The sequence below is a fragment of the Gymnoscopelus microlampas genome, assembly GCF_963454915.1.
Source record: "Gymnoscopelus microlampas genome assembly, chromosome: 12".
Taxonomy (NCBI): Eukaryota; Metazoa; Chordata; class Actinopteri; order Myctophiformes; family Myctophidae; genus Gymnoscopelus; species Gymnoscopelus microlampas.
In genome coordinates, this window is record NC_139949.1 from 11461741 (window position 1) to 11474240 (window position 12500).

General features: G+C 39.7%; 1 protein-coding gene across 1 annotated transcript; it reads left to right on the forward strand.

Annotated features, from left to right (window-relative positions):
* Positions 1 to 2603: 2603 nt before the first annotated feature.
* Positions 2604 to 10259, forward strand: LOC311057194 (keratin, type II cytoskeletal cochleal-like; the record flags this gene model as incomplete). The annotated part of the gene is made up of 13 exons (XM_084074144.1): positions 2604 to 2610; positions 2742 to 3052; positions 3406 to 3617; positions 4430 to 4490; positions 5513 to 5608; positions 5915 to 6079; positions 6408 to 6533; positions 7495 to 7715; positions 8602 to 8642; positions 8819 to 8854; positions 9313 to 9363; positions 9500 to 9577; positions 10147 to 10259. 13 exons carry the CDS (start codon positions 2604 to 2606, stop codon positions 10257 to 10259), a joined length of 1518 nt encoding a protein of 505 aa, XP_083930270.1.
* Positions 10260 to 12500: the final 2241 nt, after the last annotated feature.

A 12500-nucleotide genomic window follows, 5' to 3' on the forward strand; every position in this document is an offset into this window, starting at 1 on the left:
ACTACATTTAAAAAAAAAAAAAACCAAAATAAAACAATATTATGATAAAGTATTCCAATAGTTCGTAATAATTAAATATATCAATGCACAGTAGACAAAGTTAACTTACTACAGGGATTAATGCATCTATTATTAAGGAGTAATAGGTGCATTCATTTGTATAAACTAAACTTGGCACCAGCTTGGGATATATGAATAGTATGTATATGCATGTATATGTACGGAATGTAAGTAATGTGTATGTATAACGTGCTTCTCTTTTTACAAAGTTACGTGCTCGTGTGAGTGTATCTACTGTATGTATGTGTATAAGTGTGTAAGCATGGTATGGGTGTATGTATGTGCTTAGGTGTGTATGTGTATGAAAATCTGTGTGTAGAGCTAGAACCATATTCTGTGACCAATTAGCCACAGAGTATGGTGAAGCATCGAAGGTGCATCTGTATGTAGATATGGACCCATATTCTGTGTTCAAAAAGCCATACAGTATGGTGAACCATGGAAACAAATTGTATTAAGTGAAACCTGACTTGTTTCCTCTCTCTGTTCTTGGACAGTCTCTCGCTTGAATCCTTTTGAATTACCCAATGCTTTCAGTTTTGTTAAAACAATGTTTGCTTAGATTTATCTTTTTATTCTATCAATCTGTCCAATGTTTTCAGCTTAGTTAAACCCATATTTGAAAAAGTGTTACTACTTTTTCTAAACTTAAGTTTGTTTCAAAAAGGGAAGGCAAAATAAGCCTCGGCTTCAGCCTAATCCTTCTCGGTGCCACTAGCATTAGTGGGCGCAAATGTATGTATGTAAATTTGCTTTTTTAAATGAACCGAAAAAAAGATATACTACTACTACTACTACACAGGTTATTTGTTATTTTCTTTAAATTGTTCATTCCACAGTACAAGGCATAGTTCAAATCCAGCGGTGACATACAGTATTGTAATTTTCTATTCTGACCCATGCACATGGTTCACTAAACCATTGTTTTAATGACTTTAATTGTGCTACCCAATAATTTCATATTTCATGATTTCATATTGGGAATCCCGAGCCCACCCAACTCCAAAGGGAGATAGACCTGGCATATACAGTAGTGTGTATAGTTTCAATATCCAGATTATAGATTTTTTTATATTATACTGACTGATTATAGGTTCTTGGTTTACCTATATGATCCTAGATTCCTATTTCTATGCATTTGATGTATTACCTTGTGTTTACCTTGATTACTGTAAATCGCTCTGGATTAAGAGCATCAGCTAAATTGTAAATTGTAAACATGTTTAACCGGGCAGGTCATGTCATTTGTTATTGAGGTAATCAAACGTGGCACTGCACTGGCTTTAATGATAGAAGAGACTATGGATGATGATGGTGCTGTTGTTCCCCAAATGGAAGGAAAGTTTTAAGCCTGCTCTTAAACTCAGGGTGTCTGCCTCCTGGACCAAACCTCGAAGATGGTTCCACAGGAGAAGTGCCTGATATAGTTGAAAGTTCTCTCTTGGAGATTCTAGGAGCCTTAAAGTAAGCCTTCATAGCCTACTTGGAAGGCAGTGCTCTATCACACACACACACACACACACACACACACACACACACACACACACACACACACACACACACACACACACACACACACACACACACACACACACACACACACTACACGCACGCACGCACGCACGCACGCACGCACGCACGCACGCACGCACGCACGCACGCACGCACACACACACACACACACACACACACACACACACACACACACACACACACACACACACACACACACACACACACACACACACACACACACAATTCCTTGGGTCCAAATTGTAGGGGGAAAATAATTTGTCTCTGTAGGTTGTTTCCTTCAAAGGTTGCGCTCTTTTCTATTTTTTCCATTTTCTGGTTTGGGTTCAGGATAATGTGTAATAAAGGGTTAAAATGACCCCATGGGACATTATTCCAGCCTGTTACCTGGCAGAATCTTAAAATACAGACTTCAAGGAATTATAAAAACCAGGTGGTGGAAAAAAGTCCACCATATGCGCGTGGACCCCACTTTATATTACATAAATGTTACCATACATTTTGTTTGCGTCACATTAACTTAATTCATCCGTTTATAACTCAGAGAGTGTACAAATGTAACCAAATAGACCCCTAAGGATCCTTTTGGTTACATTTTGTACCATCAGAGTTAAATTAATGTTGAGGATTTTACTGTAAGAGAGACGAAGTGATGAGCGAGTGATGTAGAATTCAGTCTATGTTGGTTACATCAATGTTTCCCAAAATTAGATTAAATCTTTCTTCTTTTTTTTATGTGTCCTACAATTGAAAAAAAATAAATATTATAGTTAATTATTATTTGTTTTAAGATATATTGAAAATAGCCGATATGCAGATATTTTCACTGTTTTTGAAATAGGGCTTAAGTGGTTTTGGGAAACACCTGTGGTTAAATTCCTTCTGGCCCGCGGCAGGAACAATGCAACCTGTTTGTAGAGCGATGGGTAGCTGGGGGCCAGACAGCTGACCCATGGGTGGTATGTGACAAACCGACTGGTTCTTCCACATTGGTGGGCCACTTACCACCCATGAGTGGTATGTGACTGACAGGTTCCTCCACATTGGTGGGCCACATACCGTACCTTCACCATAATGCCACACCCTGTGTTGTGTGTATAAAAGAGGACAGCTCTCACCTACACTCTATCCTCTCTCCACACAAACAGGGACTCTTTCTCCAGCAGCACCACACACCACGACCACCAACCAACCAACCATGTGTTCCAAAGGGAACCAGCGCAGCGGCAGCGGCCTGTACAGGGCAGCGGGTTTCAGTAGTATGTCTCTGGGGTCCTTGAACAGGACCAAGGTCAGCTGTGGACCCTACATTGGGTGTCACATCACTCCTGTATCGGTCGACCGTACCCTACTGACGCCGCTCAACTTGGACTTGGACGAAGCCCAAAAAACTCTCCACGAGGGCGAGAAGGACAAGATCGGGAAACTCAACAGCGAATTTCTTGGATTAATTGTTAATGTAAGAGGCCTGTTCCACCGATGTTATCACGAGTTGAGAAAGTTGAATGTCGATTTGTGCATCGATTTATGGTCAAGTATAGCTGATCTACAAGCTCACAATGCATCGCACCGCAACGCGTTGTGAGCTTGTACATATGAGCTTGTAGATATGCTATTTTCAAACATTTTGGTACTTTAAGTACATTTTGATACCAAAACTTTTGTAATTTCGCTCAAGTAAATTTTTAATTCCGGACTTTTACTTGTAACAGAGTACTTCTACCCGGCAGTATTGATACTTTCACTTAAGTAAAACATTTGAGTAACTTTTACCACCACTGTTTGTTTGTTTGTTTGTTTGTGTTTTTCCAGGATTTTCCTGAATTAGAGAAGAGGAACAAGGAGCTGGAGACCAAATGGAAGCTGCTGCAGGAGCTGGACACTGCCTCGTCCGACATCGAGCCCACCAAGAAGGTCTACATCTCCACCCTGAAAAGCAAGCTGGACATGGTCAGGGAGCACAGGAGCAGGCTGGACCTGGAGAGCCTCAGCATTAACAAGAGTGCGGAAGACTACGAGAAAAAGTAAGAAAGGGAGCACTTCACCCCATTTTCAACTGTATCTTCAGTGGTGTAAAGTAACTAAGTACATTTACTCAAGTACTGTGCTTAAGAACAATTTTGAGCCAGTTTTACTTTTACTCCACTACATCTCAGAGGCGAATATTGTACTTTTACTCCACTACAATTATTTGTATACAATTTACTAGTTACTTTGTAGATTTAGATTGTTAATACAAACCATACAGTAACCACTTCAGCCCTCTATGTTATTTTGGCCATTTGAAAATAGCCGATCTACAAGCTCACAGTGGGTCACGATGCGACACATTGTGTGTAGATATGCTATTTTAAAAAGATTTTTGAAAACTTGTGATAACCCTGCATAATGAGTACTTTTACTTTTGGTACTTTAAGTACATTTTGATGCCAATATTTTTGTACTGAATACCGGACTTTTACTTGTAACAGAGTATTTCTGCATTGCAGTATTGACACTTTTACTTAAGTAAAACATTTGAGTACTTTTTCCACCACTGCTTATCTTCACTTGGTACCATTTGTGTTTTACTCCCTCTGTCTCAGAGGAGGGCTGTGAAGTGTGAACGGTTCAGAAACCTGCCATCTTCCAGGGTGGATTCCAAGACATACGTTTTTTTCAAAAAACTGTTAAGACATTTGTAGAATCCCCCAGAAGCAAAGATTTGAGTTAAAAATGTTCGCTTTGAAATACATATATACAGAATTGTATGTTTGTAACGTTATTCTTAGTCACATAAATGTAAGTAAATATGACACTAACAGGTGTGTTTTTGTTTTCCTGTGTCTGGTTTCAGGTATAAGGAGGAGGTCATCAAGAGGGCAAAAAAAGAGGAAGAGTTTGAAAAGCTTAAAAAGGTAATCATTGTTATACAGTACTGGAAAGTGCATTAGTTATATAACAGCTAAACCACTTTCTTAACCTCAACAAGCAGACAATTTTCATTGAGAGGAAAGATTCAAATATCTGCATAGTGTAAAAAAATAGATCTATTTGCATACATTTTTACATTCTCTGGGTTCAAATTAAAACTGAGGATTTTACTGTGTGTCGTTTGCAATGTTTATTAACCCATTGTTTCTCAAAGTGGGACCCCCAGGGGTCCTTGGGGGGGGGGGGTTTCCAGGGGGCCCCAGCTAAATGTGTTAATGGAGCATCACAATTATTTTAACCACTTTAACCTAAAAATCACTTTGTGCCGTGCTGCGAGCGTGTACTGTACATCTGCTCTTTTGGAAAATAAATTCTTGACATTTTGAATAATTTTTAATTTTCAAACATAAATCTTCTTGGGGGTCCTTGACATGAAAAAGATTGAGAACCACTGAGTCAATCAACTCACATAAAATGTGACAGACACCATCACAGCAAAAAAGTGTGACATGATGTATATGTATGTAACACATAAATGGGCAACTGGTGGCCCGGGGCCCACATGCGGCCCCCGACCTTCATTTAATGCAGCCTGCAGGTTTATATCGGAATACTGATAGATTATTGATTTCAGCTGTTACAATTCCAAACATGCAAACATGACCCGCTTTAATTACTTCAGTCTATATTAGTAGCTTAATGACTAGTAATAATATTCTATTGTCTTTTTTATGTCCAATGTATTTTTATTGAAGTTCATAAAGTTAACATAAGTATAACTAAATGCATTTGAAAGAAAAATAGCAACAAAAAAAAACAGGATTCCAATTAAAAAAATAGCAAAAACAACAAGCTCAAACAACAAGCTCAAAATGCGTTGAGCTTGTATATCTGCTATTTTTGCTATTTTTGATGAGTGTGGAAATATAGTGGCCCTCTCCATCATCAAAGTTTCCCACCCCTGATGTAACACATATTCATCTGATGAAATGGTGTCTTCTTCTAGGAAGTGGATAAGGACTATATGGCCCAGGTGGAACGGGAGGTGAAGGTCACTAGTCTGATGGAGGATATCAAAATCTTCAGGACACTCTATGACATGGTAAAGCATCTTTACACAATTCACCAGTGGCGTAAAGTAACTAAGTACATGTATTGAAGTACTGTACTTAAGTACAGTTTTGAGGTTCTTTTACTTTACTGGAGTATTTCCAATTGTCTATACTTTAACTTCTACTCCACTACATCTCAGAGGCAAATGTTGTACTTTTACTTCACTACTTATTCCGGACTTTCACTTCGTAAAAGAGTAGGCTACTTCTACATTGCAGCATTGATACTTTTACTTAAGTAAACCATTTTAGTACCTTTCCCACCACTGCTCACAACGTTGTTGGTTTTGCCACAGGAACTGTGTGAGCTGAAGGAGCACCTGAAGGGCCTGTCCGTGGTCGTCCAGATGGACAACTCCCGCGGTCTGAACATCGACCAGATCGTGTCCGAAGTCAAGGTCCAGTACGAGGAGATCGCCGCACATAGCCGCACGGAAGTCGAGAGCTGGTACAAGGTCAAGGTGAGGAGAAGAGCAATGGTGGACAGTTACTAAGTACATTTACTGGAGTACTTTACTAAAGCACATTTTGGCATGACATTCACTCCGCTACATTTCAAATAGAAATATTGTACTTTTGACTCCACTACATTTCTTAGGAACTTATACACAAATATGTTGTGAATTAACCACTTAAGCCCTGTTTCAAATGCAGTGAAAATAGCCGATGTGAGGTTTTTTGTGTTGTTTGTACCTTTTTTTTTTACACAAACCTCAGGTGTGTGTAGACTAGTAGTAACCAACTAAACCTCCTCTATACTTCCTCTACTCAATCCCCTGCCCGCACCAGTTTGACCAGATTACCTCCACGACCGTCAAGACCGACGGTCAACTTAGTGAAACCACGAGGGAGATCGAGGAGATCAAATACCAGATCAAGCGTAAGGAGAACGATATCAAATATGTGGAGGTCCAGGTGAGTACCGTACACGCCACTGAATGATGCTTGTGTTGATGATGTTGATGATTAACATGGGAGTAGTGACAGGGATGTGATCAAATCATACAGTATATGCATACGGTTAAGGGCCTTTCCCACCAAGCACTGTAACTATAACTAGAAATGTATCAATACCATTTTTTTCCTTCACAATACCTATATCAGCATTTTAGGGAGTATCGGCAGCTTTTCCGTATTGGTATCTGAACAACTGAACTATAACTATAATCTATTTAGTTCACCATTGTCTTTGTTTGGTTTGTTGGAACTATTTAAAAAACGATATCTTTATAAATTAGTTATAGTTATAGTGCTTGGTATCATGGTGTGAATGGCCCTTTAGTCTGTATTTGTTTTTTATGTCACACGACTTCACGGTGTCAAGGGTTCAAAGTTCTTTATTGTTATGTCTTGTGTACAGGACAGTGGTGGAAAGTAACTAGGTACATTTACTTAAGTACTGTACTTAAGTACAATTTTGAAGTATTTGTACTTTACTTGAGTATTTCCAATTCCCAATACTACTACAATTATTTGAAAACTTTAGTTACTAGTTACTTTTGAAATATAAATTATTATATTATAAAACATACATTAACCACTTTATTTTATACATAGGCTATTTGAAAAGCTTGTAGATCTGCCATTTTCAAATATTTGAGTACTTTTACTTTTGGTACTTTAAGTACATTTTGATGCCAATACTTTTGTACTTTTACTCAAGTACATTTTGAATTCTACACTTTTGCTTGTAACAGAGTATTTTGATATTGCAGTATTGGTGTTTCTACTAACATAGAAACAAGTACATTTCCCAACAATCCTTTAATCCATAGATTATTTGAATTCAATTATCGATTATTCATATTTCTTTTGTAATCGATTAAATTGATTCTTTCGATTAACCGTTGCACCGTTGCATCTCCAATGTCCTCAGTGTAAGAAGGTGGGCGACAAGATCTCAGAGGCAGAGGAGAGCGGCAAGAAAGCGGTGAAGGACGCACAAACACGCATCGAGGAACTTCAGAAGGGTCTGCAGACCGACAGATACAACATGGCCAAACAGATGAAAATCTACCAGAACTTGATGAACGCCAAGCTGGCCCTGGACATAGAGATCGCCACCTACGGGAAACTCCTGGAGGGAGAGGAGGGGAGGTGAATGCCTGGCCTGGAATTTAAATGGTTAACGATGTTCAATGGACCACTGGTTCTCAACGTGGGGTCCCATGGGGGGGGGGGGCCCAGGTAAATGATTGATAGTTAGGAACCAAAAAAAAACCCTTAAGGATCTGTAACTCTGAGAGTGCGCTTACGGGTCCGTTTGGCTCCATTTTGTTCAGTTTCAAAGTTAAATTACCACGGAGGGTTTTACAGTTTAGATTGAAGTCCCAGAGATACATATCGTATCACATGGGGTGGTGGGCGACGTGACGTCACACCATTGGAAGTAATAACGGCGAACCTCACAAGATGGCGCCACCTGTCCACTGAACTCAATGGTGGGGGCCGCCATGTTGTGAGCCAATGCAGTAAACAAAGAAGTTGAAAACATGTACTAAAAAAAACCCAGTCCTCCTGCGTAGGAAGACCATATACCGACCGCTCACACCAAACGGGAATCCCCCCATCTGCCCCGGGAGATGTTAGGCTTATGATCTTTAGGCAGTGCTACTCATTACAAAAGCACCTGCTAAAACATTGTGTACGTGTGTGACAACATAGTATCACATATAGCCAGACTTCCAGAGATCTCCGCCTGGGGTTTCTGGGGTGGAGAGATCCGATCGCCTGGCTATAAGACTATTGACAACAAGGCTCTATTTTAACCAACAATATAGCTGACATTTTGGTCACATTTGAACCATTTGGGCGGTAGTAGCTCAGGAGGTAGAGCAAAGGTGTCCTTGAGCAAGACACGGAACCCCTAAACTGCTCCCAGGCTGGTGCCTTGCATGGTTTCCTTCGCAATATAAATGCACCATTGACCTTTTTTAATGCTGCTGGTTGTGAAATCTAACAGTGTATAACCTCTGTCACTCAGGATTGGACATCAGTCTATCATCAGCATTAGCAACAGCAACGGTAAGCATTTTACACCTTCAGATGTACACAGCACACACTCAATTGTGTTCGAAGCTTATAAGACACTCAAAAGCAGTGTGAAGTGTTTTGAGCTTGCAGATCTATTATTTTCAGTGCGTGGTGACACCAGCACGCATCTACTAAATTGTGTTTTTTAACTGCTGTCTTTCCTCCAGGCCAGTATTATGAACCTCCATGCACGCATCCTAAAGGTACGTATTTAACAACTTTTCTTGTAAATGAATGCCTTACTTTGTCATACTAACTACAGTGTCACACAAAAGTAGCAAAAAACGCTGATCTACAATCGATGTGGCGCTTGTAGATCTGCTATTTTTTAAGTGAATGTGAAAGTGGTTAAAGAGATAGTTCACCCCCAAAATGACTTATTTTCTACCGATTAGTCACCTCATGGAGACTTGAATCCATAGATTTAGTACATTAGTTTTTGTCACATTCCTAAGCCAATAGTTTGATGACCATCGATAGGAAAAAAGTAATGTTTTGGGTGAACTATCCCTTTAAGCGTGTGTGTGGGTTTTATAAATGTTGAACCAATGAAAAGTATTAAGAAGAGCTTGTGACTAAATAATAACTACATTGGATCCACTGGAGGAATTATTTTTCCCCATTTCCTGAAAGCTAACAGTTTGGACTCTTTCCTCTCTAGACCCTGCCCCCTGCTGTGAGGAACAGCCTTGGCTTTTCTATCCATCATGCGGTACGTATTTTAGGAGCTTCGACTGTGTTTGTTGTGTCACTGTTAGGCTGTTTGGGTTCGGTTGAGTACAGTGGTGGAAAGTAACTAAGTCAATTTACTCAAGTACTGTACTTTCTCTTTCTCTTTCCCCTAATAGGCCGTGTGCCTTCTGACCCTGACACTAAATCGGACCCTTCCCCATCTGTGAATGGGTCTGATGACCCAGAGGTTCCAAGTACGTATTTTACAACTGTTGGGGTTCGACAACATTTCGTCAAACCTGTGTTTTTTTTCTCGTAAATTAAAGGTAGGGTAAGTGATATTTTTTGTTTGTTAAAAATGTTAAGTACTATATTCTGATAGTAATCATTGCTACAGAGCGTTTGTTCGGTCACAAGGGTCTCTCCAGCTCTTTAGTAAACAGAATATATTATAATTATTATAAAATATTTGAAAATAGCCGATCTACAAGCTCACAACACGTCGCCATGCAATCTGCTTGTAGATCTGCTTGTAGATCTGCTTGTAGATGAGCTTGTAGATCTGCTTGTAGATCTGCTATTTTCAAACATTTTACTTTGGGACGTATATTTTGATGCCAATACTTTTTTCCTTTTCTCAAGTAACATTCTGAACATGCAGGCCTTTTACTTCTAACAGAGTAATTTTATATTGTGGTATTGCTACTAAAATATCTGAGTATTTCTTCCACCACTAAAAGCTATGATAAGACATTTAGCTGGCGACCCCCCCCCCCCCCCCCCCTTTGAGAACCAATGGGTTAAACTGCGTTCTTTCCTGCAGGCCCCCATCCTGCGTCGCCAAGCAGAGCTCCTTCTGATGTTGACATCACGATCACGGTCACCGACATCCCGGAGAACGAGACCAAGAAGACTAGCCCTGACACTAAAGAATAACACACAGTACAGTACAGTATGAATAATAACATGAAGTATCATGGTTATTATTAACAGAGCCTGTTACTGTATCGCGCTCGTATCCCGTCATACGAGTGTAATGGCCTACTTAAATATCCCTTTAAGTAAGAAATGTGAGTACTTTTCCCACCACTGCTTTGTTGTTTTACATTCATTGTCATTAAGTGAAATGTCTTCATATACTGCTAGGTACAGCCTTACTGTCTTTCCATTCACTGTATTAGCCTAACAGACTAGCGTGTGCACGTGATGCACAACATGCTGATGATCATCATTGGCCTTACATGTTTTGACAAGCTGAATATTATAGAGTCAAAATGGCCCTTCATGCTGTATTATGCTGTTGTGAGTACTGTGCAATATAACGATGGTCTGGAGAACTATACTGGTCATGTAATAAAACTTCTATCTCAGAAATACAACATGCCTGTGACTTTGTTTTGCCTCAACATCTTGATGCAGAATTCCTCGCCACCTTCGTTCTCTCCACTCCATCCCATACCAAACACACCAAAGCAGGCCTGTAATTCCATAATTTTAGGGGCACGGACACACTTTTTTACCATTTAGCTCGAAGAGCAGCCGGTCTAGGAACAAACAAAGCACTATTCAACACCTATACAACATGTTTTCGATCATTGGCCGTCCTTTAAGCCAATGGGGAGACATCCCATACTCTGAACGGCGGTCTCGTCCTCCCATGCTATGGCATTATAATAGCTCAGCAGTGTTGCCATATTCTGCGAGAGAAATAAGCAACCAGGTCTATGAAAACAAGCCCAAAAGAAGCGACTAGGCTACGGCTATTTGAAAATAGCCACCTTATTTATTGCTAAAATCACAGCGGTATCCATATTGCTCCCCCCGCCCCAACAGAGTAATCACAGACGAGCAGTGGCTTAAAAAGTACTATTATCTTTTTTTACTTAAGTGAAAGTTAATTGGAAATACTCCAGGAAAGTAAAAAATACCTCAAAATTGTGCTTAAGTACAGTACTTGAGTAAATGTACTTTATAGTTACTTTTACCGCAGGCATACGGCAGTCTCGTCCTCCCATGCTATGGTGGTATCAGAACCCTAGCAGTGTTGCCAGATTCTGCGAGAGAAATAACCGACCAGGTCTATGAAAACAAGCCGTGCATACACAGAACACACACGCACGCACGCACGCACGCACGTGCACACAGTTCTCACAGAGAGAAAAAAGATTGGATCGGGGCAAAACAAAGTGTGCAGCTAGCTGGTATACATGACTGTGTCATGTCTTGTTTTAGTTTTTTAGGGCAAAAGTGGCCAAATGTCAGGGCAGGATGGCCATCAAATATGTCCATGGAAATAATCATTTTAATTTAATGTATATTTCTTTTTTTAACACATAATAGTATAGCTATCAGTGAAATACATAAATAAAAAAGCTCTTTATTTCACAAAATAATGTATTGGTAATGGTATGTACGAATTAACAATATTTGTATAGAAACTCCTGAGTCAAAAGTTCATACATACTCAGCCCTGCACCAATCAGAGTCACTGCACTCATTTGAAGACGGGGAGTATGGGGGAGTTAAGAATTGAGAATCTCTACAAAAGACACTGGTGTTTAAAAATGGTATTAACAGGACAGAGCCAGAGGAGAAAACTGTGAAATCAGCTGGAGCAGTGTGGGTGTGGCACCTCCCCTGCAAGCAAGCCTGCACTGGCCCTGTGAGGTTGTGTGACAGACAAAACAACACACCTGCTTTCTGATACATACTGTACCTGTACACTTCATACATATAGGACTTTCACTGATAGTAAAATAGTTGGAAGCACAGTAAGGGTGTACTTCCATTACTTAACCACATGTTTCTAACACGTTTCTAACTCACTTCTCTCTACCATCAGATTGTTCAAGATGTGGGTGTTGACATCCTTAAGCCTCATTTATGCTTAGTTAGTCTTAAGCCTGATTTAGTTAGGGTTTATTTAACTGATTAAATTACAGCCATTAATTGGTAAGAATATAACACAAAAATGTATTTAATATCCAGTTATTGCACTATAATTTATAACTGTCACTATCTACCACTTATGACCAAATAGCTTTATTAAAATACCACTTACTGCATATAAAAACAAATCACACTTCAAAATGAATATCGTTGCTGTCGGGCAGAAACCAGCTAACTCCATGTTTCCGCTTTTGTATTTTTTCCCCCTTAAATCAGTGCAATTGAACA